Source organism: Fragaria vesca, linkage group LG2 (genome assembly GCF_000184155.1).
Source record: "Fragaria vesca subsp. vesca linkage group LG2, FraVesHawaii_1.0, whole genome shotgun sequence".
In the NCBI taxonomy this organism is placed as follows: domain Eukaryota; kingdom Viridiplantae; phylum Streptophyta; class Magnoliopsida; order Rosales; family Rosaceae; genus Fragaria; species Fragaria vesca.
The window spans coordinates 2,971,608-2,997,806 of NC_020492.1; the positions used below are offsets into that span (position 1 = coordinate 2,971,608).

At 35.2% G+C, this 26,199-nt stretch overlaps 2 protein-coding genes and 2 non-coding genes across 4 annotated transcripts; 3 read left to right on the plus strand and 1 right to left on the minus strand.

Moving 5' to 3' along the window:
- Nucleotides 1-749: 749 nt before the first annotated feature.
- On the minus strand, nt 750-4,897 carry LOC101298486. Its single transcript, XM_004292044.1, has 7 exons — nt 4,776-4,897; nt 4,164-4,250; nt 3,706-3,803; nt 2,813-2,863; nt 2,576-2,653; nt 1,404-1,519; nt 750-1,275 (listed from the first exon to the last, which is right to left on the minus strand). The coding sequence occupies exons 4-7, from the start codon at nt 2,819-2,821 to the stop codon at nt 750-752; spliced, it is 729 nt and encodes a 242-aa protein (XP_004292092.1). The 5' UTR covers nt 2,822-2,863; nt 3,706-3,803; nt 4,164-4,250; nt 4,776-4,897.
- Nucleotides 4,898-4,908: 11 nt separating this feature from the next.
- On the plus strand, nt 4,909-10,081 carry LOC101299248. Its single transcript, XM_004289704.1, has 13 exons — nt 4,909-4,982; nt 5,097-5,232; nt 5,308-5,394; nt 6,000-6,133; nt 7,081-7,139; nt 7,218-7,272; nt 7,377-7,406; nt 7,782-7,821; nt 8,272-8,312; nt 8,385-8,489; nt 8,922-8,969; nt 9,263-9,344; nt 9,820-10,081. The coding sequence occupies exons 2-12, from the start codon at nt 5,184-5,186 to the stop codon at nt 9,338-9,340; spliced, it is 726 nt and encodes a 241-aa protein (XP_004289752.1). The 5' UTR covers nt 4,909-4,982; nt 5,097-5,183; the 3' UTR covers nt 9,341-9,344; nt 9,820-10,081.
- Nucleotides 10,082-20,448: 10,367 nt separating this feature from the next.
- On the plus strand, nt 20,449-22,048 carry LOC101299718. The gene is made up of 5 exons (XR_183889.1): nt 20,449-21,092; nt 21,232-21,352; nt 21,439-21,485; nt 21,729-21,803; nt 21,974-22,048. It is a non-coding gene; the product is annotated as an uncharacterized LOC101299718 (transcript).
- A 977-nt stretch (nt 22,049-23,025) lies between these two features.
- On the plus strand, nt 23,026-24,146 carry LOC101299910. Its single transcript, XR_183890.1, has 2 exons — nt 23,026-23,928; nt 24,027-24,146. It is a non-coding gene; the product is annotated as an uncharacterized LOC101299910 (transcript).
- The last annotated feature ends 2,053 nt before the right edge of the window (nt 24,147-26,199 follow it).

Here is a 26,199-nt window from a genome sequence, read left to right on the forward strand (position 1 = left end):
GGGGATTCGGTGTGAGTTTTAATCGTTGTAATTGGGGATTGGGGATTAGTTTTAATCGTTGTAATTGGGGATTTCATTCATCTGTGTGAGTTTTAATCGTTGTAATTGGGATTCTGAATTGTGAAATGGGTGCATACTTTGTGCTTGAGCAGGTTTCTAATTCTTTTACGAAATTAGTAAATGAAAGCATTGAATTAACTGAATGCAGAAGGTCTCTCCTTTCATTGGGAAAATTTTGATTATTCTCTTATAATACTCTATAAGTAAACCTTGGGAAAAGACTGGTTGGCTGTGGTTCTTTTTTATTGCTGTAGTTTTGGAATGCAAACTTTTAGTTTTCCTTTTTTTTTTTTATTAGGCACAGCTTCCAGTGTGCACAAGGTTGCAAATACACCAAAATGTATTGTTTCATACATGGTTTGATGGCATTCCAAGCTGTGGTACATGAAGATATTTTGTAACTGAGAGTTTTTTTTTATAAAAAAATACTTAGTGTTTAATATGAATGCTTAATCGTTTGCAATCCATGATCTATACCTTTCAAGCTCTTATGCACGTTCATGTGAATACTTATTTGTTATTCTAATTCTTAGCTGTTAGATATTTATTATTGATTTTGGTTATGTTTTGTAATTCCACAAAACAAAAGCATTTGTGAAGAAATCCTTTCACATATCTGAAATTTTATGTCAGTGTGGGTTTGTGAATGTTATTATGATACATTAGACCCGCAAATTCCATTTGTTGCATCAAAAACAATAGTTATTTGCATCAAATTCTTCTATGCTTACTTGGCACCCTTTAAAAGCCTTCAAAGTCTCCTGTAAGCTGGAACCAGTTAACAATACGAAGCCTACCCGACCTTGGCCGAATCCTAGGCTTGTTGCTTTCTTGACACTCGATATAATTTCCTGAAACGTCTGAGTACCATTTCCATTCTGATCATCGCAATCCACGGCTATTACAAACAGCCTCTGCCTCCTACCAGGACAGTAAGTCGCAGCTGCACTACTATTGGATGAAATCATTCTGGTTATGGCTTTGATGGGATTTGAGCCATTAATACTAATACATAGAGCAAAGACGCCAACTTTGCACAGTAGAGAAATACTTTCCACAACATGGACTCCCCTGCTGATAGTAAATAGATAGATGAACTGTACCAGCGTAATCCTCAGAGCAAAGAAGCTTTGGTTTGATTTCTTTGATGAGTAAGCTCCACATATGATCCCCAAGCAGACGCGTCTTGAAAGATCAATAATAATGTAGGAAGATCTAGCACACCCCAAGACCCAAATGAAATACAATATTACAAATCAGTCTCATCTTAAATCTTAAATTCTCATAACATGCATGCATTCTAGGCACCATACACATTCTAATGCGTCAAGTTAAAGACATACCTATGCAGCTTTTCATCAATCAAGGGATGAAACATGCCAACAAAACGAGCATCTCTCATCCTCAGTAAGTTGGTCCTTACCCCTGTTGACTGATCGATCATGACAATGAATCCCACCTGCAACATTAACAACAAACTCAGCAGGTAGCCCCCTTGTGTACTGAAACATCTAGCATTACAGTCGAATGCTTTCACTTGGAGTTAATAACAGATACAACGAAATATTGCAAATAATTCAACTCTAATAACATATATAATGAGAATCCCTGCAGTTCCGTAACCAAGCCCTGCAGCAACGTACAGGAAGAAACAAAAGATTCTACAAAAAACTTAAAGATGCCTCTAAATGCCACCAAAGGTTTTGCTCTCGGCCAAAAGAGGTTTTGGATGAGCTAGCGTCATCCATAATAGATATTCACCAACTATGTATGTGTTTGAAGATTTAGGCAAGTTCTTTTACCCCTCATGTGGTGAATATCATGTGAAACAAAACATACTTGAAAAATCAAGAAAAGAAAGAAACAATAAGAAAGCCAACCTAAAAACAATCTGCTAAATTCATTGTACTGAGGAACAAAACATATTAAACCTGATAAGTAAAAAAACGGTTTGAATTCAAATGACAGGTATGGACAGGTCCAAAAGCTTAGAAACCCCAATCAAAATATATTACCGAAATGGATATGAAAAACTGTTTTATACTGATACCATCTTTATCATCTCAAAATCTTGGCATAAATATTGTCAACAGAAGTGATGATTTGTTTGGCTATGACAAGCACCAACCCCTAAGGAGGTTTGACCGAAATTGCACATATAGAAACCTCGCTTTCAATCTTACCCCACTTATCAAACTATCAAATGCTACAACCAACATAACCCGTCACATGCTAAACTCCAGCATGCCCCCCAAGAAATCGATGCTAGAGACCAGAAAAGGGAAAAGAGTGCATTGCTATATAAGAAAAAACCCGTCATTCTTTCAAAGTTTGGCTTAAGAGAAAAAACACTGAAAGAATGAATAAATATAAGAAAATAAACTTGCAGATGGTAGTCTATGGATAGTAGGCTCTTCTGCCACACATACACACACAGACAATTGCACAGAAAGGATGCCTTATTTTTTATTGAAAAGGGGGAAATAGAGATAACTAAAGCAGATATTCAAAGTACCTTAAGAGCCTCTTCAATTGTAGGAATATTTGCATTCTGGAACTTTGCAGATTGATAATTGGAACCACGATGTTTTATCTACAACACAAACTAAAAGTATATTCTCAATCAACACAATCACACATACTTCAATGAGCAGCTTTTATAGCCAAAATATGTACATAAAGCTAGTACTGTGACAAAATTTTGGTAGAAGCTGCTTAATATAATTTATAAGAGATACGGCTGCAAGCTCACCTCTTCCATGCTTGAGTGTCCCACCTTAGAAGTATTGTTTCCAGATATGCGCTGCAAATCCCTGCCTGTGTTAGTTGAAAATCAAATCTACCAGCAATTTCGAATAAAACTCTGAATATGCAATTTAATATTGGCCCAAAGGAACAATTACCAGTATCAAATTCTAGTTGATAGAATGTTTTGAATACAAGGTTGGTCATGAACATTGATACCAAGCTAGCAATAGTTTGTAGTTTACGTATAAAACTTTAATGTGGATATTATCAGTGGCAAAAAAGTGAAAAATAATTGAACATCAAAGGTCTTGTGCTATTTGCAAAAAATAATTTAATTTGAAACTAGTAAATACTGTATACACACACACACATACAAATCAATAGTAACATATATTATTCACCTAAATCCTTGTTTTATGTTTGTAAATAGATGAACCTCAAAACAAGGCTTTTACATGTTCCGGTTCTGTACTTTTTTTTGTTTTTTTCTCTTTCTGCGAAGGTGAAACATAACTCCCAAACCACTTTCCTGATAATTACTTATTAAAACCATACATTGATAGTTTAGATACTGAATCAGCCGGAATACCCAAACAACAAAAAAAGGTACTTTTAGTATTTTTATTAGATGCCCTTAAATAAACTGTGATAAGTATGCACGTTTTGAAACTCCCCCTTGAAATTATCTAAGGTATGATATGATGAGAGATTAAAGAAATTGATCCAATATTTAATCATGAACTATCAATTAGGACAATAAGGGGGAGTCCATTGTAGATTCCATGTTCTTCGAAGAAGAAAGTTTAAAGCAACTGTAAATTATTAAGGCAGTCGAATGATGTAAGATGACAATCAACAGCTACGAGGTAAAACTATAAAACTCTCAAAACACTGCACCTGTCATGGAGCGCAAGTAGAACTCCATCTGAAGAACGAGAAACATCAATCTCAATGCAGTCTACTTGAGAATTAAGTACAGAGTGATAAGCAGCCATCTGTGGAAAACAACAAAGTAGTTGTAAGAAAGACGGGGCACTCGACAATCAGGACTCGGGAATATACCTTCTTGCAGGCAAAAAAGTTAGAACTAATTTAAATTCTCAATGTTCAATTTTAAGACAGCGGAACAAGCATTAGTTGTGACTTATTTGGCACTCAATGGAACAAGATGACAATCAGCAGATTTTGGTCCTTTACATGATAAGCATGTTATCAGTTTATGACTAAATAAATCAACAACATGAATTGAGATTCTATTTGAGTTGCTAGACTGGAAAACCAAACTAGTAAGTAGAATAACTATTGACTGAAAAAAAAAAATCAGGGATGGGAAGAAGAAGACAAGATATGCCTACCGTGTTTGGAAAGGCCGAACTTGAGTCACCGCCATGGGTTCATACAAGAGGAGGACTATTTAGCCAACCACACTTTCACAACTGAGTCTGTGGAAAAGAACCACTGAAGTTACTATTTGGGAACACAACGATGATATCCACAATACATATCGGCATTTCTCTTCTCTTGCAAGGAAATTCACACAGTTATAATCAATGAGCGGGCACTAATATACACAATGAGATATGCATAGTTATAATCAAATTTGGCATGAACCAGTTTACAATCAGATAGTTGCTGTCACTAGCTAGCCGAGCTAATTCACTACAAACAAACTAAATGGAACAGTTGGAGGCCTAGCGAAAAGAAGATGATTCATGAGATCAAAAAAGAGCATAAGGTAACAATGCCGAATAATTCACATACAAAATAACGCAAACTTTTCTAATTCACATACAAAATAACGCACACTTTTTTCTATCTATATTTAATTTTCTCAGCTGTACTGGAACTACAAGCTCACAGATCCATAAATAAAAAAAATAAAAAAAAGAGCTCACCACGCATTTATCATCAGTATAACAGAAACACAGAAAGCGTAAATGGAAAAGAGGAAGAGAGAGAGAGAGTACGAGACGAAAGGTCTTGAGCTTGAAGATGAAGAAAAGGGGAGGGACGAGAGCGAGCAAGGCGAGGCTGATGAGTCATGAGAATGGTATGGAAGAGCCTCTTTGAAGAAAACCTGATGTTGCCCAACCCAGACTTTCTCTGCTGTTGCCTCGGTCCCACTCTCGTTTGTCATCGCCATTTCGATTCCAGCAGAGACGAAGACGGTCCAGGTCCCGCTTTGTTTAATTACGAAAACATCCCTAGCCTTGCGTGTTTGATATTCATTACTAAAAGGTCAGTTATGCCTTTTTATCAGCTCACACACTCCCTTCAGTGTTTCACAGGCCGGAGAGCGCAAACCCAAACCTGAATCTTCATCGTCGTCTCCCTCCTTGGCGCTTTCCCTCCAAAAATCTGAAGCCACTGTGAAAATGGAGAAGTACTTACAGTACATGAAGATACTGCGCTCTCAGATGAACGGTGAGCCTTCCGATCTCATCTCTTAATTTTGCTTCTCTTAATTTCGGTTCAATTACACAAATCTCATCGGAGCAGATGTGGAAGATCAAGCTACGAAGGTCTCAGTGGAGGAGCAGATGCAATTGACCACTATTCAGACCTTAGAGAACGATCTTAATTCCGGTAACGCTCCTTTTTATCTTACCCAGTCTTCTTAAACAAGCTAACGCTGCTTCTTTTCTCTTCTGTTTATGCGTTTTCACAACTTATGCTTTCATTTAAAGCTATTGATATGAAGAAAATGCATATGGTCATTATAACTTGAGACTGTGGATGATTCCATACTAAAATCAGGCTATACTTGGATTTCAGTTACATGAGTTGTGCACAACTTGTTGTTGTTGTTTGAGATTATGAAATGTGTTTACGTTGCGCTTGGATGAATCTGTGTCCAACTTGTTTGAATCTTGTAGTTATCATAAGCCTTGCATTGCAATGGGTTGATTTCACTTTAGTATCATTTCATAGACAATGACAAGCTATAACTGAGCTATAAACCTTTGCGGTTTCTCAATTTTCATCTTTGCAAAATTGTCTGGATGTCCCATTCTTAACATTTACCCTTTTATATTTCAGTTGGTTGATTGATTGGTAATTAGTAAGTTTTTCAAATGTATTGAGTTTCAACTCAAATGCAAATCTATGTACTTATTTGATTTTTGCTTAATAAAGCTTCCTTTCTATGATTATCAAAACACTTTTGAACCGTGTACTAATTGTTGTTCCAGCAATATCCGAAACAAAACGATTCATGGAAGACATTGAACAGATGAATAAGGCTAAGGGTCAAATATGCTCACAGATTCAGGAAAGACAGAGAAGGATAGTTTCTCTGGAGTCTGATTCATCCACCCTTATCCAGGTACACTGTATGTCTGTGATGAGGAGGGTTTAGGGGAAATAGAAGTATAATGCTGCATGGGTTCAAATCTGTTGGGATATAAAAATAATCAAAGTAGGAAAGAAACACGAAATGTACAATTTCAGAACAATGTGACAGTCGTATCATCTTGCTTGTGTCCACTGCTAATAGTCATCTTATAAGCTATTACTTCTTTGAAATGAATTCTTAACTACATATGTTATACTTGAGGCTTACAAATGTACTTGAAAGCATAATAGTGAAACACAGACCATCTTTGTGGTTCTTTTCATGAATTGTCTTACCATTTTCTCATCTCCAAGAAAATTTACCAAATGATACTTATCCTCTGGTCGGGGATCCATTTGCAAGTCAACACTTGGACTTTGATAATTATCTGTTTTAACTATATCGACAATCTAAGTTTCTATCAGTATTCCTTTCTTATTTATAACACCCTGTAGCCTTGCTTATGCTTCAAGTGTGTATACAAGTGTGCTTTTTGTACCTTCTCTATTTGATGAGCTTTATTTAATATACTATTCAAGCATGCATGGCTATCACGGTGTAGAAATGCCGAGTCTCTTATGATTCAACACTTTTCCAAATGTTTTTATTTTTTGATGACTTTTGTATTATATTTGGTTTGCACCTCTTCAGGTATGGCATCCAGGGGCCCAATTTATCTTTGTATACAGACAAAGCTTGCTTCATAAGATGTTTTTCCTTCAAATTCTTAATGGAATAGGTGTAGGGGTCTATGGGTAAAGGGAAGAGAGATGGGTTGCATCATGCATGTACTGTTTATAAGTTCACTTGCCTGATTAAGATTCTATTTAACAAGGAAATGAGCAAGTTTGTAACATTCTTAGTCTCTCAGTATAGAAATCATTGTATGCCTGTCTTGTTTTCTTCCTCTTTCCCCCAATAATTTCTTCAACAAGTAGAACTTGGAGCTTATTGAACAAGAAAGGATCAACCTGGCCGCCAAGCTTATTGAGAAGAGGTAACTCAATCTTCATGCTGAATTGATTGACAAGCACCTAATTTAAAAATATAACACTTGCCTTGGTTTTTGTAACAGCACTTACTACTTGAAAGTTTCAGAGGATATCACTGCTAAATGGCAGCAACAAAAGGTTTGATTGTTGGAGCTCACTGCATGGAAATTTGTCTTTTACGTTCATTATATTTGTAGTTTCCTTTCTAAATTTTGGTCAGGATTTGGATCTTTCGTCACCAGACTACTACAGATCTTGGAGAACCTGGAATGGTAAAACATCGTATTTTTTGTCTTCTTTGTTTACATATGTGATATCACTTCTTTGGTACTGCTGGATGTCTTCCTCATTTGCTTTATCAGCTATTTTCTGGTAATGGTAGCACTGGGGAGGTTTTTTCTATATACATCTTGCATCTACATGAGTCTACCCCCTTTGCATATATCCTTAGACTTTGACTAGGTAAATCTCCTTAATCCTGTTTTGTGGATACAGTGTGTCTTTCTGGAAGATATAATGCTCTTGTGTAGACCCACAAAGCATGTAAATTCCGGCGAGTTCTTTAGTTTTTGGTTTCGTTGCTTCGGCTTCAAAGGTTTAAAGTCATGCTGAAGTTGTTTGTGTCATTTTCTGTACAATCTATGCAGGTTAAGGATACAATTGATGAGCAAAGAGTTGATACTCAGGGTGTGTCTCTTAATTTAATAGCTACAACTTTCTTAGTTTGGGGTCTCTATGATCAAATTCTGTAATATATATAAGTCATCAGCAAAATTAAAATGTTATCTGTTTGCTAAAGGTTATATTATGCCTTGTAATTCTAAGTCCATATGAATGCAAGCTGGTAATTCCAATATCATTGGAATGAAGCAAGGCCTTCCTGGAGAAAATGATAATGCAATAATTGCATGATATCCCATATTTGGGTAGCATGTAAATTCAGGTTTATAAAACCAGCTGAACTAAGTTAGGTATTTTTAAGGTAACTTGCATAAGTTGAAGCAAGTAAACACAAAGACATCCTCTATGTGATGCAAAAGGGGAATTTTTTAATTTTTTATTCAAGATGAAGTCTTTCACGCGTAGTAGTTACTAGTTAATGTATTGCTTTTCTTTTTATACTGAAATTCCTTGCAGGGAAGGGTAGCATTGGTGACCACCTCTGCATAACTGATCAGGTAAGAACCTACTTCCATTGATCCTTCAGATGTATGGAGTAGTTATCCCTGGATTTATTTTGAACATAACAGGGCAATAACGCAAGAAAGAATCCAACGGAGATGGTTGACTCTGCTAAAGTCAAGCTTGATAAGATTTTACAAATGAAATCTGAACTTGTCATGGAGAACTACAAGGTTGCATCTAGTATTGGATTCTTATTTTCCTCTAAGAGTATATATGCTGCTTCTTTCTTTTGTGCTGATAATTTGCCTTGTGAGGGTGTATGTTCTAAACTTCTAATTTACACATCCTGGACAAAAACTGTTTTCTTCGAGTAAATAAATTGAAGTGTCACATTGTCTGAGATTTCTGTTTTACAACTCAAGCTGTGATTATTTATAACGCTTCTTTCCAGGTTTTCATTTGAACTTATCCCTTGAAACAGTATTTACTGACCTTAGTTGGCTATAAGTATCCTACTTATCTCTTGCAGAGGTATTGTTTTCAGTAACTTTTCACACATACTCTAAAAGCAAAAAAGCAAACATAACAGACAAAATAAAATTATTGAGACTAATGTCTTCTAAAATATTAATATTCTCATGTTGTTTCTTATACCAATTCAGATGAAGCAAGCTATTGAGCAAGAAAATTGCAGGGAAAGTAATTTTAAGGTCAGTTGTTTGCTCAATACAGGGTTATTTAATCAGATGCATTGCTGATGTCAGAAAAACAATCATACTTCTAAATTCTAAGCTAAACTTACTACCTTAGGTTAGCATCGTAAGACTTTTGTGTTTAAGGCCTACTCGTATCCTCAGATTTATTGCCTATCTCAATTCAGGATTCTTTCGTTCATTCTGCACACCCTGCTTCAGCAAGATTTTCCAGATTTTGTACTTACTCCAAACCATTACTGTATACTGGCATTGATACCTCTATTCACAAACTACATTACTGTTTGCAGAATCCCAACTCAAGTAGCTGCACTCCAAAAATATCAAAGGGTCTATGGCTCATCTCCTTCAAAAGGAGAACACCTTAAGCAGGTGAACCCAATAAATGATTAGTTAAGTTTTAAAGGTGAATTCGTTTTTCATTTACATTTACATCAATGCTTTGTATGATAAGGCTTTCATATAATCTTAATAAAATTTTAATCACCTTCAACCATTAACATTTCGACTTTACTTATTTACCATTTACATTATGTAAGTAAGGACACAAGTAGTTTAATGAAAATTGTGTAGTCTGTTGCTAATAGATTTTGATGTTGGTGTATCTCTTTGTTCTTTTTAGTAAATTTTTCTGGTCAGTTTCCTCTTTTGCAGCTTCTATTCATATGATCATATGATCATAATCATACCTAATGTCTTGCTCCTGTTTTCATATCGTATGAGATTACTTTCTATCTGAAGTTGACATGTCCGCTACCCTCTATGTTTTGATCATGTTCTTTATGTCTGTATATTTGTTTGTTTTTTATTGAAACAAACATCTCATAGTTACTTTCTCAATTTGCAGATATCAACACCAGATATTGCTAAATGCTTCTTTAACAGCAGCCTTGGCACGTACTAAACAATTAACAAGCTCAAGTATATTTGTAGTTGCTTGAATTGGAGCTATCACAAGCAGAAATATGCCAAAGTCCGCTGCAACGCACGGGCATCTTTCTAGTTAATTTACCTATTTACTATAATATTACTGTTCTTGATATTTTTGAATCAATTTATGTTTTAACCAAGCTCATTGATATTAATACATTATGTCTATAACTTCTGTCATAAGTCATATCCGGTCATTCGATAACAATACACTTTATTAAGAATGCTCAGTATTATTCAACACTTGATTGTTCCCCGCAGCAATGCGCGGTCACAAAAACTAGTTTAACTTTTAACTATCTATTATGCGGCCTGACGCTGACCTACTGTTCCTAAGGAAATTTCTTTCATTTACGATCGAGCCACTGGACCAAAACAGGTACGTGTTACATAGCCATGGTCATCGTTGTACGTGTTACTGCGTTTAGCCGCCACGTCGACACAGCGCAAACAGAGTGATGGAAGGAGTCTTTTTCTATTCGGCGAACTTCCTCCAATCTTCTTATCGCTTTTGTTCTCCGAAGTCCACCAAACTCTCTTATTGATAGAGTGAGAGATGAAACTTGATTTTGGGTTTTGTTGATGCAGCGATTTTAAGTCTGATATTGGGTTTGTCATCGACAACAAGAAGGAAGGCGATTTTGCAGGTCACGGGCTTCATTAGCTCAACGATTCTACATCAATCAATGAGATCAACCTTGTGCGATTTCAATCAGTTGTTGTCAAGGTGAGATCCCCGCCATGCAATTTATAAAATTTAATTCAGCTAATGGGAACTAAAAGCAGTTTTGTATTCATACTCTTGGCAGCTCTATTGGAGAAACAATAATACTTATATCAATCTTCTTTCTCACTTCCACCATACAAATGTCATATAGGTAATTGAATTTTTTTGCCCCAATTTTTTTCTTTCATTAGTTTGTTTGGTTTTCCTTTAGAATTATGCTTCTGTCTCACAAAATTTTGTATGGTGTGGTCAATATGGCGGAGAGTTAGTTTGCTTATGAAAACTGATTTGATTTGATTATTTCTTTAACCATATATGTCCTTTCAGATTCATCTGAGAATCTATTATATATTCTGATTACTACCCTTTAGTAACTGTCATTGGTTTCCATTGCAGGAAGTTCTAAGATGGTTGGGACATGAACTTTGGATCTGCAAATATCAGTTTAGAGATCTTTTTTCCTGAGGTAAAGCTCCGTTGCTGCTTTCATTTGATTCAGGGTTGCATCTTTCCACTGCTTTGGTGTATTTCTGCATCTGGGATTTGATTCTATTGGTAGTTGTTTATTTGGTTTAACTGTGTTTTGGGGGTTTTCATTAGGAGAGAAACATAGAGAAGTGATGTCAAATGATGTTATCTTTCTGACACTTGAATCTTTTTTAAGTTTCTGTCCATTGCTGGTCTTCATATTTCAACATCTATCAAATTTTGAAGGTGTAGTTTGCTTATTAGGTTCCGGGAATAAGGGTTATAAAGCTTATGTGTATTTTGGTTATTCTGAGAGCTTTAATTACAGAAAAAGACCCTTAAAAAAATGTTTGTGTAAAGTAGCATAGTCGTAATGAAGCATCAAATATTCTGGTATCAATTCCTACAAGACAGAAACTCATAGAGCATTGTATGTTCTTAGTTTCTTTGATAGATATGAATGACAAGTAGAAAATATAGTAGCATACGTCTTTTAGTAATATTTGTTACTGCATCGTGTACCTTGAGTTGGCTACAATTTCTTGAATATTCAAATTTGGCTAAATTGTCTGGAATCAAAAAGGTTCTTTTTTTGGTTTATAGCAATACCATGCTTTAATTGAGTCAAAGCCAATGTATCTGACTTCCTATCAATATTTTGTTTCAGTTACTCTAATGAGCAACAAACCCCTGTAGCTATGCCAGAAGAACAGAGTATCAGATTTATACTGAAATAGCATTACAAACATGTTGCAGGTGAAAAAGAGTAACATAACTATACCAAAATAATATAGGCTGACAGAGTTCTTTTCTTCTATACACACCGAAAACTAATAGCATTCTATCATATAGAAAGACATTAGGAGTGAGAAGGTTACTTATCTAAATTAAGAATATCTTCAAATATTGTAAACTTGAAATTTGTTCCTTTGTGTTGCTACTTTGCTTTTGCTTTTTGGTATTAATTGTGAATTTATAAATAACATATTTGATGTTATTTACATAATAAGACTGTCCTTGGCATATTAAAGACTACTTTCTTTGAGACAATTGAGGTTAATGCTATTTTGACACCCAACTCACATAAACATCACAACAGCAGAATATAATGTGGAGAGCTGTTGTAGGAACTTTTCCTAGCACTTACCACTATTATTATTGTGCTGTACTTGAATGTGCTATTCTTATAACATAAGAACACAAGATCTTTTGTGTATATGCAAAAAGGTCAATATGCTATTTAAGGAAAATTAAGATGGATGATGGGTTTTAAGATCTTTTGTTTGTTTGTTTTATTAAGATGGGTGGTGGGTATTGTTTGAGGTTTGATATTTTGGCAGATTGAAAATCAGCATCTTTTATTTGGATTCTAATGGAGAACTGTTAGCCTCTTGGTAATCATAGGTACAGTCCCTTCTGCTCGAGCTGAATATAGCTTATAGGTTTTCAATTTGAGTTATGTACATGATTTGATTGCTGTGTTTGATTTTTCAATAGTGAATGAGCTGAAATATGGTCATTAATTCAAGCAACATCTGCACCGAAGCAACTAAAAGCAGCTCAAGTCAGAAGTTTTTTGGCTGATGCCTATTTGAGAAGACATGATACTAGAAAAATCAGAATGTCTTTTTGTAAGTATTCTTATAGTTGCAATAGTAAAATATCAGTTTCAAATATGTCATTCCTGAAGTATGTTGATTTGGAGTATCTCATTGAACATCTCTACATTTACTTTAACAGTAGGGTATCATGGCTAAAGATCTAATATATCTGCATTTACTGATGAAATACAGGCATATAACAAACCTGCAGTTCACTTGCTTGGGAAAGTCAGTGAGGATTTGACATCAAAAAGAGAGGTAAAATTAAGTGTTCATGTATGCTAGAACTTTAACATTTTAAGCTGCAAATACACAAGATATGGGGTGATTATTAAAGGTTGTTAATTAATTAGAGTTTCCATTGTAGATGCTCTTATATTCTTTGTGTTGGAAATTTGAATAGGAAAGTTATTTTTATATTACCAATAAACTCTTCTTACAGGTTGATTTGATGGGCAAGGTGTGGTAACTCCAAATGGGTCTTAGTTGAATTACAGGAACTGTGAATATTTATACTTCAAAGGGTTTGACAGGTGAAAAGCAGTTAGCCTCTTCCAATTTAATTTTGAACCGTTTTCTTTCGTATACAGTATATACCTTTTCCATATTTTGTATTTGGTTTGGCTACGTACATGTATATTTGCATCAATTTCATTGACATTTATAAGAATATATTTTGTTCGTGATTAGTTCTTATTGCATGTTAGTACGTTTAATACATCTTCAATGATACCACGAGGATAGAAGAATTATTGATCGAAAATATTTTACCTGCTAACATAGGGGCAAATTAGAACAGATTATTTAAACTCTCTTATTTTGAAAGAAGGAAAGGATTTGAAAAGGATGTTGTTTCTCAGCTTTGGCACAAAATTGACATAATGCACATTCAGATTCTTCATGTCCTTTTTTTAAGATCTGGGTGAAAATTTCACTAACTTCTCAATTTGGTTTTGAATAGGGAGGGATTTAGAGGGAGGTATAGAAAGGAACATTCCAAGAAAATATTGGATGCTGCTGTAAGTGAATTTCATTTCACTGATATATATGCTCAGTTTTCTAGATATAAAAAAAAATATTTGATCGATTTGCTATATCTTATTTTCATTTACAATCTTATGCACCGAAAATTTGGGTTCCTGTTTCTTTAAAGTTTTGTTTTCTGTTCTGATTTTGGGTCTTTATAATGCGGCAAATCTGATATAACTCTCATGTGGTCCCTTCCTTGGTAATAATGAACATTATTTCACCAAGGTATACACTATACACAAGCTCCCGTATAAAAAAGAATACAATTCAAAACACACCTGTACTTTTGATGGGTTTTGTTTTTGGGTATTTGAATAGTTCCCTATCAAGTATCTGAATGGTTGGTTGGATTCTGTGTTTGAAGCTATGGATATTTTTCTGATTTTGTAGGGTGTGGTCCAGGTTTTTGTTGATCAGGTTAGGTCCCCTTATTGGTTTAGTGAAGGATGTTTTAATTTTTTTGTTTGTTTGTTTGTTTATGGTATGTAGCAATAGTTTGGGTTTGATTATATTGATTCAACAGTTGGAATCAAAACAAATTGAATTGAATTTATAGTGGAAAGAACCTAGAAATCCTATCAGGTGTCAGAACAGAGGCATGATCCCATTAGAAATCATTATGCATGATCTCATCAAACAAATGAAAGTAGTTTAGGACAATGATTGTTGTTATAAATAGATAAGTGCTGTGTGGATGTCAATTAGTTTTATTGATCATGAAAGTGAGTTAGGGTTTAGGTTGCTGTGTCTTTCCATCTTCTGTTGATCAGGTTGTTGTTTTTTTTTTTTTTTTTTTTTTTTTTAGAGTTTATTTGTTGTATTGGTATGTTAGTTGAGTTTATGTTGTGGTTTCAGGTTGGAAGAAGGTTGTTGGATGAATCTATAGTCCTAGAAAGAAGTGGGGATGTAAAAGTTGAGAGTGATTTGAAGTGAGTTTACTTCTTTTTTTGGGGTGATATATAAAACTTTGTACAAAAACAGATGGAGTAACCTGGTTTTTGGAGCAATTAAGAATGACAAAGACCAACTGTAGTAGTAACTGAAACAACAATTTTTTGAATGAGCTTCATGCTACCTAACAAAGACCATGCCACCATGACAAAAACCACTTCAATAAAAAAGCCACCAGGACAATAGATTTACAAAGACCACCTTGGCCTTTGTATTGATCTCAGTTGATTTCGATTTAGTCCTTAATCAGTTATATATATTGTATATACTATAAAATTGACACACTACGACTCTTAATTACTTACTACTCAATTCACCAAAAACTCATTTAAAAGTTACTAATCTTGCTATCAACTGGGTTTATGTTAAGTAAAGAAGTTTCTACTTATTTGGAAAAATTACTATCATTGAAGATACATAAAAAAAAAAATCAACAAATAAACATTGTATTTGCGTTGCAGGATATCACAATACTAATTATATCCTACTAATTATATCAGGACCAAATGATGTTATTGCAGATAACAAAATTGTTGGTGGCGGATGCTTCTATACCCAGCGTGTGCCACATGCTTCAAGCAAATGAGGAAGGAGCTACAAAGCTAGCTCTGAATCTGCCTGGATTATGATATGTTATAGGTAAAACAACTAAAAACAATATTACCAACTTATATTCATATGGATTGTGTATTTTATGGAATTGGATTTGCCTCTTCACTATGCAGTTTTAATTTACATCTGCATCTTCCAAGGTTTTTATGTCCGGGAGGTTAGAGACATTATAGTAATGAAGTAGAGGAAAAAAGTGAAAATGAGGAAACATAGCAGTAAACAAACATGTTTGCTGAATGCATAAATCTGGTCTTTGGTTAGTTTGGTTTTTTGAGAAAGTTCACATGTCATAATGTGCATTTTAATTGTTCCTGCTTGCTGTTAATTCTTTGTGAGCAGTCTTCATATTTCAAACTTCAAAGAATGATTGACTCGCCGCTAGCACTTTGCTTGCTACATTTCCTCATAGAGGAGCCGAAGATCGTTGAAGGAGGACGTAACAAGTTGATTTTTATTTTGCAACTGTATTGTTATATAGCAGTTTCAGCTTATGAATTAAATGTTTATACAGCACTTGCAGCTTATGAATTAAATGGATGTTCTTTATCTTTTATATGAACCTATGATCAAGTTGTTTTGCTGTTTATCGTACGAAGTTAAATCCCTTCTTTTGCATCCTCATGATTTCATGTACTCTAGCCCGCAGCAATGCGCGGGTTAGTACCTAGTATAGTTAGTATTTAACATATACTATTTTGCGTGCTGACGTCATGGACGGGTTACTGCTCCTACGGAGCAGTTTTGGGCCTTGGGCTGTTATGGGTAGTTGATGTTCTATCCTCTTCCTTTATCTCGCAGCTTCTGAAAATTTCTAGCCATCTGCAGAATTTTCTTTTGCCTCTCTTGCTTGCCCCATCTCCAGAGACACCCTCTCTTTTCCTGTCCTCATCCTTCTGCTCTCTGTCTCATAGAAAATTGCCGCTTCCAATCCTTTCTTGCGTTTTGGTTTCACTCTCTTCATCCACACCCTTTCTTCAAATAGGTATTTCTGGGTAATCATTTCGGTTTAAGATATGCTATTCGATCTGGGTTTGATTTATTTATTTTTCCCTGGGTTTTGATCTGTATGTATCGTCAATCTTTCTTCATGTGCTTGGCCTTTTTAGTTTGTTCTCCAGAACACCAAATTCCTTCCCTTTTTTTTTTTTNTTTTTTTGAATTGGATGTATTGTTATTTATAGATATAGGCTAATTTAGTTTACATATTTTCGTGGATTCTTGACTTTGATTGTTCTTCTATGTTTTGTTCTTTTCTTTTTTTGATCGATTTCTTTTGATGCCTTCAGGTTCTGTGATTGATTGCTTTTCTTAGTAAGGAGAGTTCTATCAAGGCCAAGAAAGGTACTGCTTCTTCTTGCCCTGAGTTCTATGAAAACAAAATGATTTGTGCATTGTTCTCTGAAAGCAAATTGAAAAAAAGGGAACCAGTAAGGACACAAGTAGTTTAATGAAAATTCTGTAGTCTGCTGCTAATAGACTTTGATGTTGTTGTATCTGTTTGTGTGTAATTTAGGATCGTCATTGTATTTTTGAAATTGAAGCAACTGTGAGAGAAATAGAGCTTAATTGTTCCGAAAAGAGCTTCGTTCAAGGATACCAAAGGCCAATTAGTTTTTGCATTTTGCTAACAGTGTTGTGGTTAGTCAGGTATCTTTGTATGATAGAGAATAGAGCTATGCTACCCTGATATGCAATTGTGTGATGAGTAATGGCCACATTAGTGTCTGGTGCCAGTTTGAAATGTTTACTTGCATGATAAGTTCTATCATCTGTTACTTATGTTTATGACTTTTACTGATTTTCAGGCACAAGAGGAGACTACATATTGGCCAATTAGTAAAGGATACTTTAGAGAAACTTAAACTAGCAAGTGAACGAGATCACCATACTGAAGTTAATGCAAGTCTCTCTCTCTCGCTCTATATATACTGTACTAGCCTTTGCTCGCGCGCGTGCGGGAGTGCGATTGCGATTTCTGTCAGTTTGATAATTATTGTGCAATTTTTCTTAATTTGATTATTTGTTGTTTGAAACTCACAAACAACAGCTCCCTGAAATCTACGTGTCATTTTGAAAGAAAGCTGAACAAAAATCAACAACCAAGATTTGTAGAATTACAAATATATAAAGAGCACTCGTCAATACATATCATAAGTTTAACATTAGACAATATAAAAGTTAAGAAACATAAGAACATGACATTGTTTTTAAACATGTAAGTTGAATCCAGAAATTTGATCAAAAAAAGAATTTATTGTGAACATTTACATGTTCAACATTAATGAAGTCATAATATCAGCTCTGTGTCATCAGCCTCATCAATACCATAAAACGCAATTAACATTGATCAACATAAAAAAAATTAATTTTCTTTCATTAATACTAGCCATTGCGCGTGCGGAAAGGCCGCACTCGCCGTGCGTATATATTTTTTCGTCATGAAATACATTTTGCATATACATTCAGTCATTCTTTTTTACTTCTTCTGTGTCATACATGAGGTAAGAATGTTACACATTCCCTAAGTTTATAACATGCAAATATATTAAATTTTGCATATGCCTACAACAATATTCTTTACTTGAGTATATATATATATATATATATATATATATATATATATATTATAAACAGAAACATCCATTGGCCTACTAAAATATGTTCAATTTTTATGGCATGAACTAACAGGAGGCTAGACGTGTTTAATTAGACTAATTATTATCGGTATTACCACGAAAAAAAAAGACACTGTCTTTAAAGAGACTATTATACACACATCTATAATTTTGAATCAGATTTCGTACACTATAAAAAACATGTTCTTCATGTCACTATAATTTTGAATCAGCCTCCATATGCTATAGTTGGAGTAACATGCATGCTAGAGCTTGCCATTTATGTGACAAAATGTTTTGGAATTCAATTCATAGCTTCCACCAAGATTATGTTATCAACAGTCCTGCACCCAAGCATAAAAAGGCAAATCTAATAAGCAAAGAAACCACACACAACTCTAGTATTAACAAAAGAATATGAAAAAGAAAAAGAAAATGAGGATTAACAAAAATATACCTCACATTGTTGACTGATTGCTGATCAACAAAAAAAAAATAGCAGCTATATCTACTACCATATGAATAAAGATAACTTTTTCAACTATGATCAATGTCATGAATGAAGCGGTGAATTGATATAGATAAAGAAATTGGATAGGCATAGCTTGAAAGTACTACATGGAACTAAATTTCAGTCTTGCCTCGTGACCTGCAGCAAACAGGCAACAACACTGAACCTGAAAATTTTACACAACTAATTAAAGAAAGGAACCCATTTCATACCAAGTAAGCAAAAACCCCCCAATTTTTTTTTATAGAACTGGAAAAACAATCACCTCTTCTCTTCCCGCACGCGCTGCTGCTTTTTTTTATTTTCGTTCTAATGACTTTACATAAGTTCCTCAAATGTTTCAAATGTTAGATAATCTTATTCTGTCAATACTGATCTGGATGCTGTTGGCTGCCATTGAAAAATTGGGTAGTAAGGAAAAAAGGAATTAATTAGTCGTAGATGACATACATATTTAGAACAGTAATGTATCATCAAACAACGAAATTCGAAGGATGACAATATTTTGAAAAGTAATATATGAAAATTGAGAATAAAATGGCTGAAATTTCCTGCCTTTCTCGTGAGGGATGCTGAGATTGCAAAATGTTTAGGGTACATAGTTGGGGCTACAGAGATGTTATACGCCATGGATTTTGCTCACGCTTGTGTTGAATTTGTTTATTGGACACTTCACTTACATATCTATGATATCTCTTCAAATCATGAATCAAGACTTAATGCTTATGTTTTTCGTTAATGTCAAAGTAAACATTAAAGACACATCAGGGGAAATAGAGTGGAAATTGTTAGAGTAATACACAAATCATCAATCACCCACCTTAGCTTGTTCAAAAAACCACTACTCATTCAATGAGATTGTTACAATAGTGATTTCAGCCAGTAAAAATAATAACATATAAATCATCTTACGAACCAAAACACTCACTCTTATATGGCCACCCCTTCTTTCCATCAGTACAATTAAAATATCGTGCTCCATGATTTCTGTAACTCCACTCTGCAAGATTTTACCCAAAAAATAAATAATCACTTATGCAAGGATTTCACTAATTCATTGATAATGGGGGAAATCCATCAATGCAATAGCAACGTTTCCAACACATGCACACCCAAATCGACAAACGTAGATTTGAAAGAATGTAATCCTAAATTCAGAAGGCAGTAGCCTATACTTCAACCAACAAATTTCAAATTGATATATAAAGATCATATGTTCGATCTCTATAATTTGTCTACTTATACCTGTAAAATGCAGAATAGTAGGACGGCTATTTGCGCCTTAAGCAAACCTGATTTCAGAAAGACCATCATTCCCTATAAATACAATGAAAGAACACAAATGATGTGAGGTAAACATGAAATGATGTGAGGTAAACACGAAATTTACAGAAACCAAACCATTGGTTTACACAAACCTTCCAAAATTCCAGTCTGCATACCTTCATGGAAATCAATGGAAACAAAATTCCAAAATTAACCAATGATAAAACATACCTTTTCAGCCGATTTGATAATGATCTCCTCCTTCTCCAATTGAATTTGGGTTCAATTCTGTCTTGTTTGTTTTTCAACTTTCTTCGTAAGAGTTGTAGATCGAGTGTGAGAATGATGAGTATTGATGTACGTGGCCATATGTACTTTCGTAGATGAAACTTCCACGTTCATGCGTCTGGCAGTTTTCATCTTCCTGGGAGATCGTGCAACTGCAAATCTCTCTTCTCTACTCTCCCGCACATAATTCTTTTGCCGTCGTTTTAGTTGTGGGTTTTGATTCTAAATTACAGTTATACCCTTTGTACATTATATTCGATTTTCCGGAACATCATAAACTTTAGGTTTTTTCGGAATTTAAAAAATTTAACCATCCTATCCTTCTAGCTTTATTAATAGAGATTACAGTTCTATCATTCCACGTTAATATAAAAGCTACGCACGTGGCAAACTTTTCTGCATCCGCTTCGTTCCTCTTAAAGAAACAAACCTCTGCCGTGAACTTCAATATTCGATCAAGATCAATTTGATAGTTGAACCACTTCTTCGTCACCTTTCTGCACCGCCTCATCATCTCCGACTCCGGTTCTTCTTTTCCTTTCTCCTCGCTTTTTCCGCCTCACCATTTTGGCTTCTGATGTGAGGAAGTAGCCGACGAATTTGGGCTAGGATCTGGAGACGACGAAACCAGGAAATACTAAGGTAAATTAATTCAAATTGGTTATTATTGTGTGAGAGATCAAGATTGATAGATGGAGTGATGTCCGAGGGAATTCTTATCTCATCATCTCAGCAATATTGCTCTTCAACACGAGACTAATTGGAGATGGACAATGAGAAGAAAGTAGGAGACATATCTGGCTTTTTCTTTTCCTTTTGAACTATTTCTTATTCATGTTAGTCTTAGGGTTATGTGAATTTCTGGGTGTTCTTGATGGAATCGGTTCGCTCCCGGCGATCAGGCATGCCACAATGGATCGCTGGGAATCGTTTTGATCTGATGAAGCATAACGTGAATTTGAGTATTTGATTTTTCTTTTCGTTTTTGTTTTTCAAATTTTCTCATCCATTTATTTTTTGGTTTGATTCACTTCTGCATGTACCTGGTAAGAGGGGAAGAGTACCGGTGTCTTCTTTTGAGTTTTGGATGGTAGGATTTTGAACATAACAAAAGGATTAAAGGTATTAGTAATCATATACCTAGTCTGTTGTTTATTGTAGCTTCAGACTTTGTTCTGTATATGATCGATTCTGGGTTTCTATTTCGTTCGCCCATATCGTCTTTGTTTTGATACCAATGCTTTCATCAATTGTTAAACAGGAGTCTGGGTTTTTCATCCGAGGTGTTCTAGGTTCATTCTATTATCACAAGTTTTGTGTTCGTCGGATTGCTTCGGTGTTGGTTTGCATGTTGACGGTTCCGTCGGTAGCATCTGCTGTGGGTATGTTCTTTGTAACTCCTAACATGATCTAATTAATGAATTTGTTGTGTGTTGTTGATCTGATAACAGTTTTGTTTTTTGGCCAGACTCTATTTTGCCTGGATTGCGATCTTTGTTCCTCACAAAAAAAAAGGTATTGCATTGTTGTATCCGTGAACAATCAAGTAATTTTGTTACTCATTCTTGGTGGGATGAGTTCATGTTCATTTTTCTCCAAATTTCACTAACAGATTATATTCTTGGCTGCTGATTAAAAGTGAGATTGAGGTCAAGTACTTTTCTTTTGGCTCTATTTTAAGGGTGTTGAAAGTATTTGTTGGTTTCATTTGATGATACATTTGCAAGAACAACTTTATAAACAATTCGTATGTTTCAGATCTCAACTTCGCTATTCTGGAGATGTATTCTTTTGCATTGGTTGATGGAAAGCCATATCCTTTGGATATGAGAGGTGAGCTGGATGACAATGGTGCTTTCAAGAACTTCACTAAGTGCATATAATATATGTTGTTATTACCCTCGCTGCTCAGTTAGTTGACAAAAGCCATATGATACTATCTAATGTTTCTTCTGTTTTGCGTACCGTTTTCAACACCACCTTACATGCTATTATTGTTTCAGGTGGGATAATATTAAATTTCCAATGCCGAAAGAGTTATGAGTCCAATGCAGAAGCTTATTCATGGACTAGATGAGAAAGTACAAACAGATGCCTTACCTCATCAATGATTGTTTTCATGCAGGATTTGGGTTGTATGCAATTTTAGTTTCTTTCAATGTTATAACCCCATGTTCATAGGGAAATACCACTCATTAATTAGATAATATCTGTTTAGTATCCCACTTTAATTAGCTTCATTTGTCAATTGCTTACAGACATGTGCATCTTTGAAATTTACAGTTCTGAACCCTAAGTGAAGAATCTGGACTATGGTTGCTGGAGGAGGTGCAAGAGTTATAAACAAACATGGTGTGTTCAATTAAGATTCATAAATTTCACTGGATTTGAACCTGCTACTATACTTATGATCCTTTGATTTTTCTTGGCATTGATTGCCCACACTCAAAGTATATTCTTTGATCAGGTTGGACATATTAGCTCTGCTAATGAGCTTGGAAACTACACTGAATATAGTGGAGGACTAATAAGGAGGAGGAGGTCATCTTGAAGTTGCCTAGAGTTGTTGATGTAAAAACTTTTTCACTCTTAGCGTTATTCGTGTATCCAGCCTAGATAAAATGCTACTTTCATGGCTTCTCTTTAATTCATTTGAAATGAATTTGTTCATAGTTTTCTGCCCTGAATTTATGAATTTGTAGGTCTGTTTTGGTTTTTGTTATTTGGGTTGCTGTCTTTTGCATTTTGGTAAGGGTTATCATTTCTTCCATTAAATTGGTGATTTTATATCAACATTTGTGCTGTGTTTTTTTCCCCTGCATCTATTGTGTTGTTGCTGACTAATCTACTCTTAGTGTGACTTATTAATAGATGATTATTTTGTCTACACATCTTCAAGTTGCTGATCTTAGAGAAGGTGTATCACTTTTATGCAGGTATCCTTAAGTTCAAAGGACCTTCGTGCATGATTTGTACATTGACCTTCCTATACCCGCAGCAAAGCGCGGGCAAATTTCTAGTTTACGCTACTGCCTCTCTCTCTCTCTCTCAGCCGCGGAGTGCGGATAAGCTACCTAGTGAACAGTAGAGAGGTGTGTTGAAGAAGATCGGCAGTTCTGGATCCTAAATTAAGACCAAATCGTGTATCTTTTTGAGGCAAAAACATAAATGATTTGGAGAGAGAGGTAGAATCGGCGAAGACAGATCAGAGGACATCAAATAATATCAGGAGGACGGTGGTATCTGCTGAACTATGAAGGGGGTCATCTGGGTCTGAGAGTATGAGTCGGTCATGGAACGGCTGGGGTGGCAGCCACGGTCGGTAAAACCTCTGGTTCCGATTCTCGGAAAGCCCATGATCCAGTTGCTTACAGTCTTTCTTCTTCAAGTTTGATTGCTCAGATTATTTACTTGTTAATTTATAGTAAAAATGATTAGATGGTAATTGACGAAGGATTCAGAGGTGGTTGAATTGGGTGGTGGGGAGTAACTGGAAATTGGGTTTATCGATCTTAAGCTTAGTGTCAAATTTGACATTTTGACAATGTGAAGCTAAGGCAATATTTGGTGGAGGTTTAAGTGTTGATAATCAGAGACTAGAGAATTGTGATATTATAATTAGGTGATCATTTTATGAAGCTATTGATTTTATTTGGGCTCTATAATCCTCTATTCGGCATAATATGTGAATGATGAGTAAGTTCACATGGGAGGTAGAACATTATGTTCTCCTGGGTTTTTGTAGAATGTCTAGATTTGTAGATGTAATCAGTGATAAGCTATAAATCTTTGCTCTTGGTTGTGTTTGCTAGTGTTTTGTATGTACTGTGTGCCATCATACTTTAGTGGAAACGATGCTACCAAGCCTACCATGATATGCTTTACTACTTTGTTGTGATTCTAGATGACATAGGATTGTGGGAAAGAGCAAAACTTGCTGACAAGCTGGATCAACTTGGTATGTCCAGCAGTCAAGCTTAAAGCATGTACATGTTTTCTTTAATACATTTCCAGTCAAAATGATCGGCTAATTACTTAATTTTTTTTTCTGTACAGAAAATAGCAGCATGCTGTTTAGATTTTGGAGCTAAGGTTACCTCATGGTTGTAGACTGTTTTTCTGTTTGATCCTTATGTGCATTGCTAATACAATCAGGAGCCTAGTGGCTGCTTCACTACATTCAATAATCGTGTAAACTGTCATCTGTCATCATATACTTGTTGCAAGTACAGAGGGATGTTTTTCTGGGTTTGTGTCGCCTCCCTAAGTGTGTGAAATTGTTTTTTCTTTCTCCTGTTTGTTTTTGATTTTGAGGTTTGGATCAATTGGTTTGATGATAAATATGTGATCTTTGATTGTTGCAGCACTTAACTATTTTTGGTTATGCTCGGAGTAATATGGTTGATGCGGAGCTAAGAACTATGGTTAGCAAGACGCTTGCAGAATTGACTAGAGGTGAGGTTTGCTTCATTCTTTCTTTGGAATGAGGGATTACAAGATCCATGTCAGAGGAGGTGTTACTCAGAGCCTACACGTTTGATAACACTATTGGTAGCTAGCTATTGGTCAGACTCATTGATGGATGTTTAAATTAGAAATGGAAAGGGTTTTGCTGATGATGGATGAATTTGTTTGTTGGCTTTATGCAGATTCAACAGGTTAACACTCTAGCATCCGCTACAAGAATGACAAATTGAATGTGGATTAGGATATGATCCACATTCGCCAACGCCTTATTTGGTGGCTTTGTGCAGATTCTTTTTTTTTTTTTTTGGTTCTGGGGCTTTGTCCAGATTCACACCACAAGACTTTTGGTGCTATACATCTCTCCACATTTTGTAAATAGATGAAAAGTTAACAATTGATGTGCTAGAACTATTTGCAAGATTTTATCAATAATATGAATGTATATCGAATTTATCAGGTGTATGTATAATTTGCTTGGAATGTGAGTCTAATACTTCTATAATTATCTCATGCATAGACAGTTACCATTTCCTTGTGATAATCATTGATCATGCTTTTCTGCCTGCTATGGAAAAACACTATCTTTTTCTTCCTGAGTTGGATATGTGTATGGAACACAGCTGTAGGATGTAATCACCAAAGTGAAATATAAACATGATACAAAGTTTTTTTGTTTAGTAGGTTTATATGTAAGTGTATATCTTTGTGAACTAAGGGTACGTTTGGTACCCGGTATTACTTAAGCCAGTGTTAAATAAGGAGTGAAACAAGGCTAATCCCATGTTTGGTCTCTCTCAGTATTAATATTAATGGGTTTAACTTGGACTTGTTTTCTGATTTCTCCTCCTTAGCCAGTGTTAGCATGGGTACTCCGAAAAGGGAACCTTAGCTAAGACCTCACTAACCTCTCTATCGCCTCCTCCACAACTTCTTCTTCATCTCCCAGATCCGCATCCGCTTCGTCCACAACCTCCTCTCTGACCCGAGCCGTCGACACCTCTAAGGCCAAGCTGGCCGCCATCTTCTTCTCGGATTCGTCAGCAGGTATGTCTATCTATTTCTTCCTTTCTCTCTTTGATAATCAGTTTGATCAGTTTATTGTTGATTCAGTTTTATTGTGGTGAATTGTTCAATTTGATTGTGATGAATTGTTCCCTGTCTTATGCTTGTTTATCAAAACAAACATTGGAATACTAACTGTTTGGTTCTTAATATGTTGATTCTGACTAAATGTTACTGATATCAATGTTAACTAAGGCATGCAAGTCTGTTCATACACTTATTTGTTTGTGGTGAATTGTTGGTTGATTCAATTTTTTTACTTTTAGTTATGGATGGAAGAAATCTGTTGTTGATCTTGCTGTTGCAACTGTGGCATTTAGAGAATGTGTCATGTCAAAATTTCAATGAACAAGATTATTAGATGTTAGATTTTTATTGTTAGATGACCAAGATTGTTTAGATTGTTATGTTTAGAGTAGTCCAGTCCAATGCATCACCAAATATGAGACATCTCTAATTTAGAACTTTTTTTGCTAATCCCATGCAACACCAAACGTGGCCCAATATTAGTACAATTTAAGGGAGTCCACATTAGTCCAGGACAGTCTTAAGAATTAAGGAGATCTAACCCAGTACTGGGTACCAAACGTGCACTAATTGTATCGTGGAAGCAAAATTTTTGAAAATTTTGTGAAATAGGATATGGTAGGAATATTTAAATATGGCTAGGTTCAAAAAAATCATTAACTTTCAGGAATGT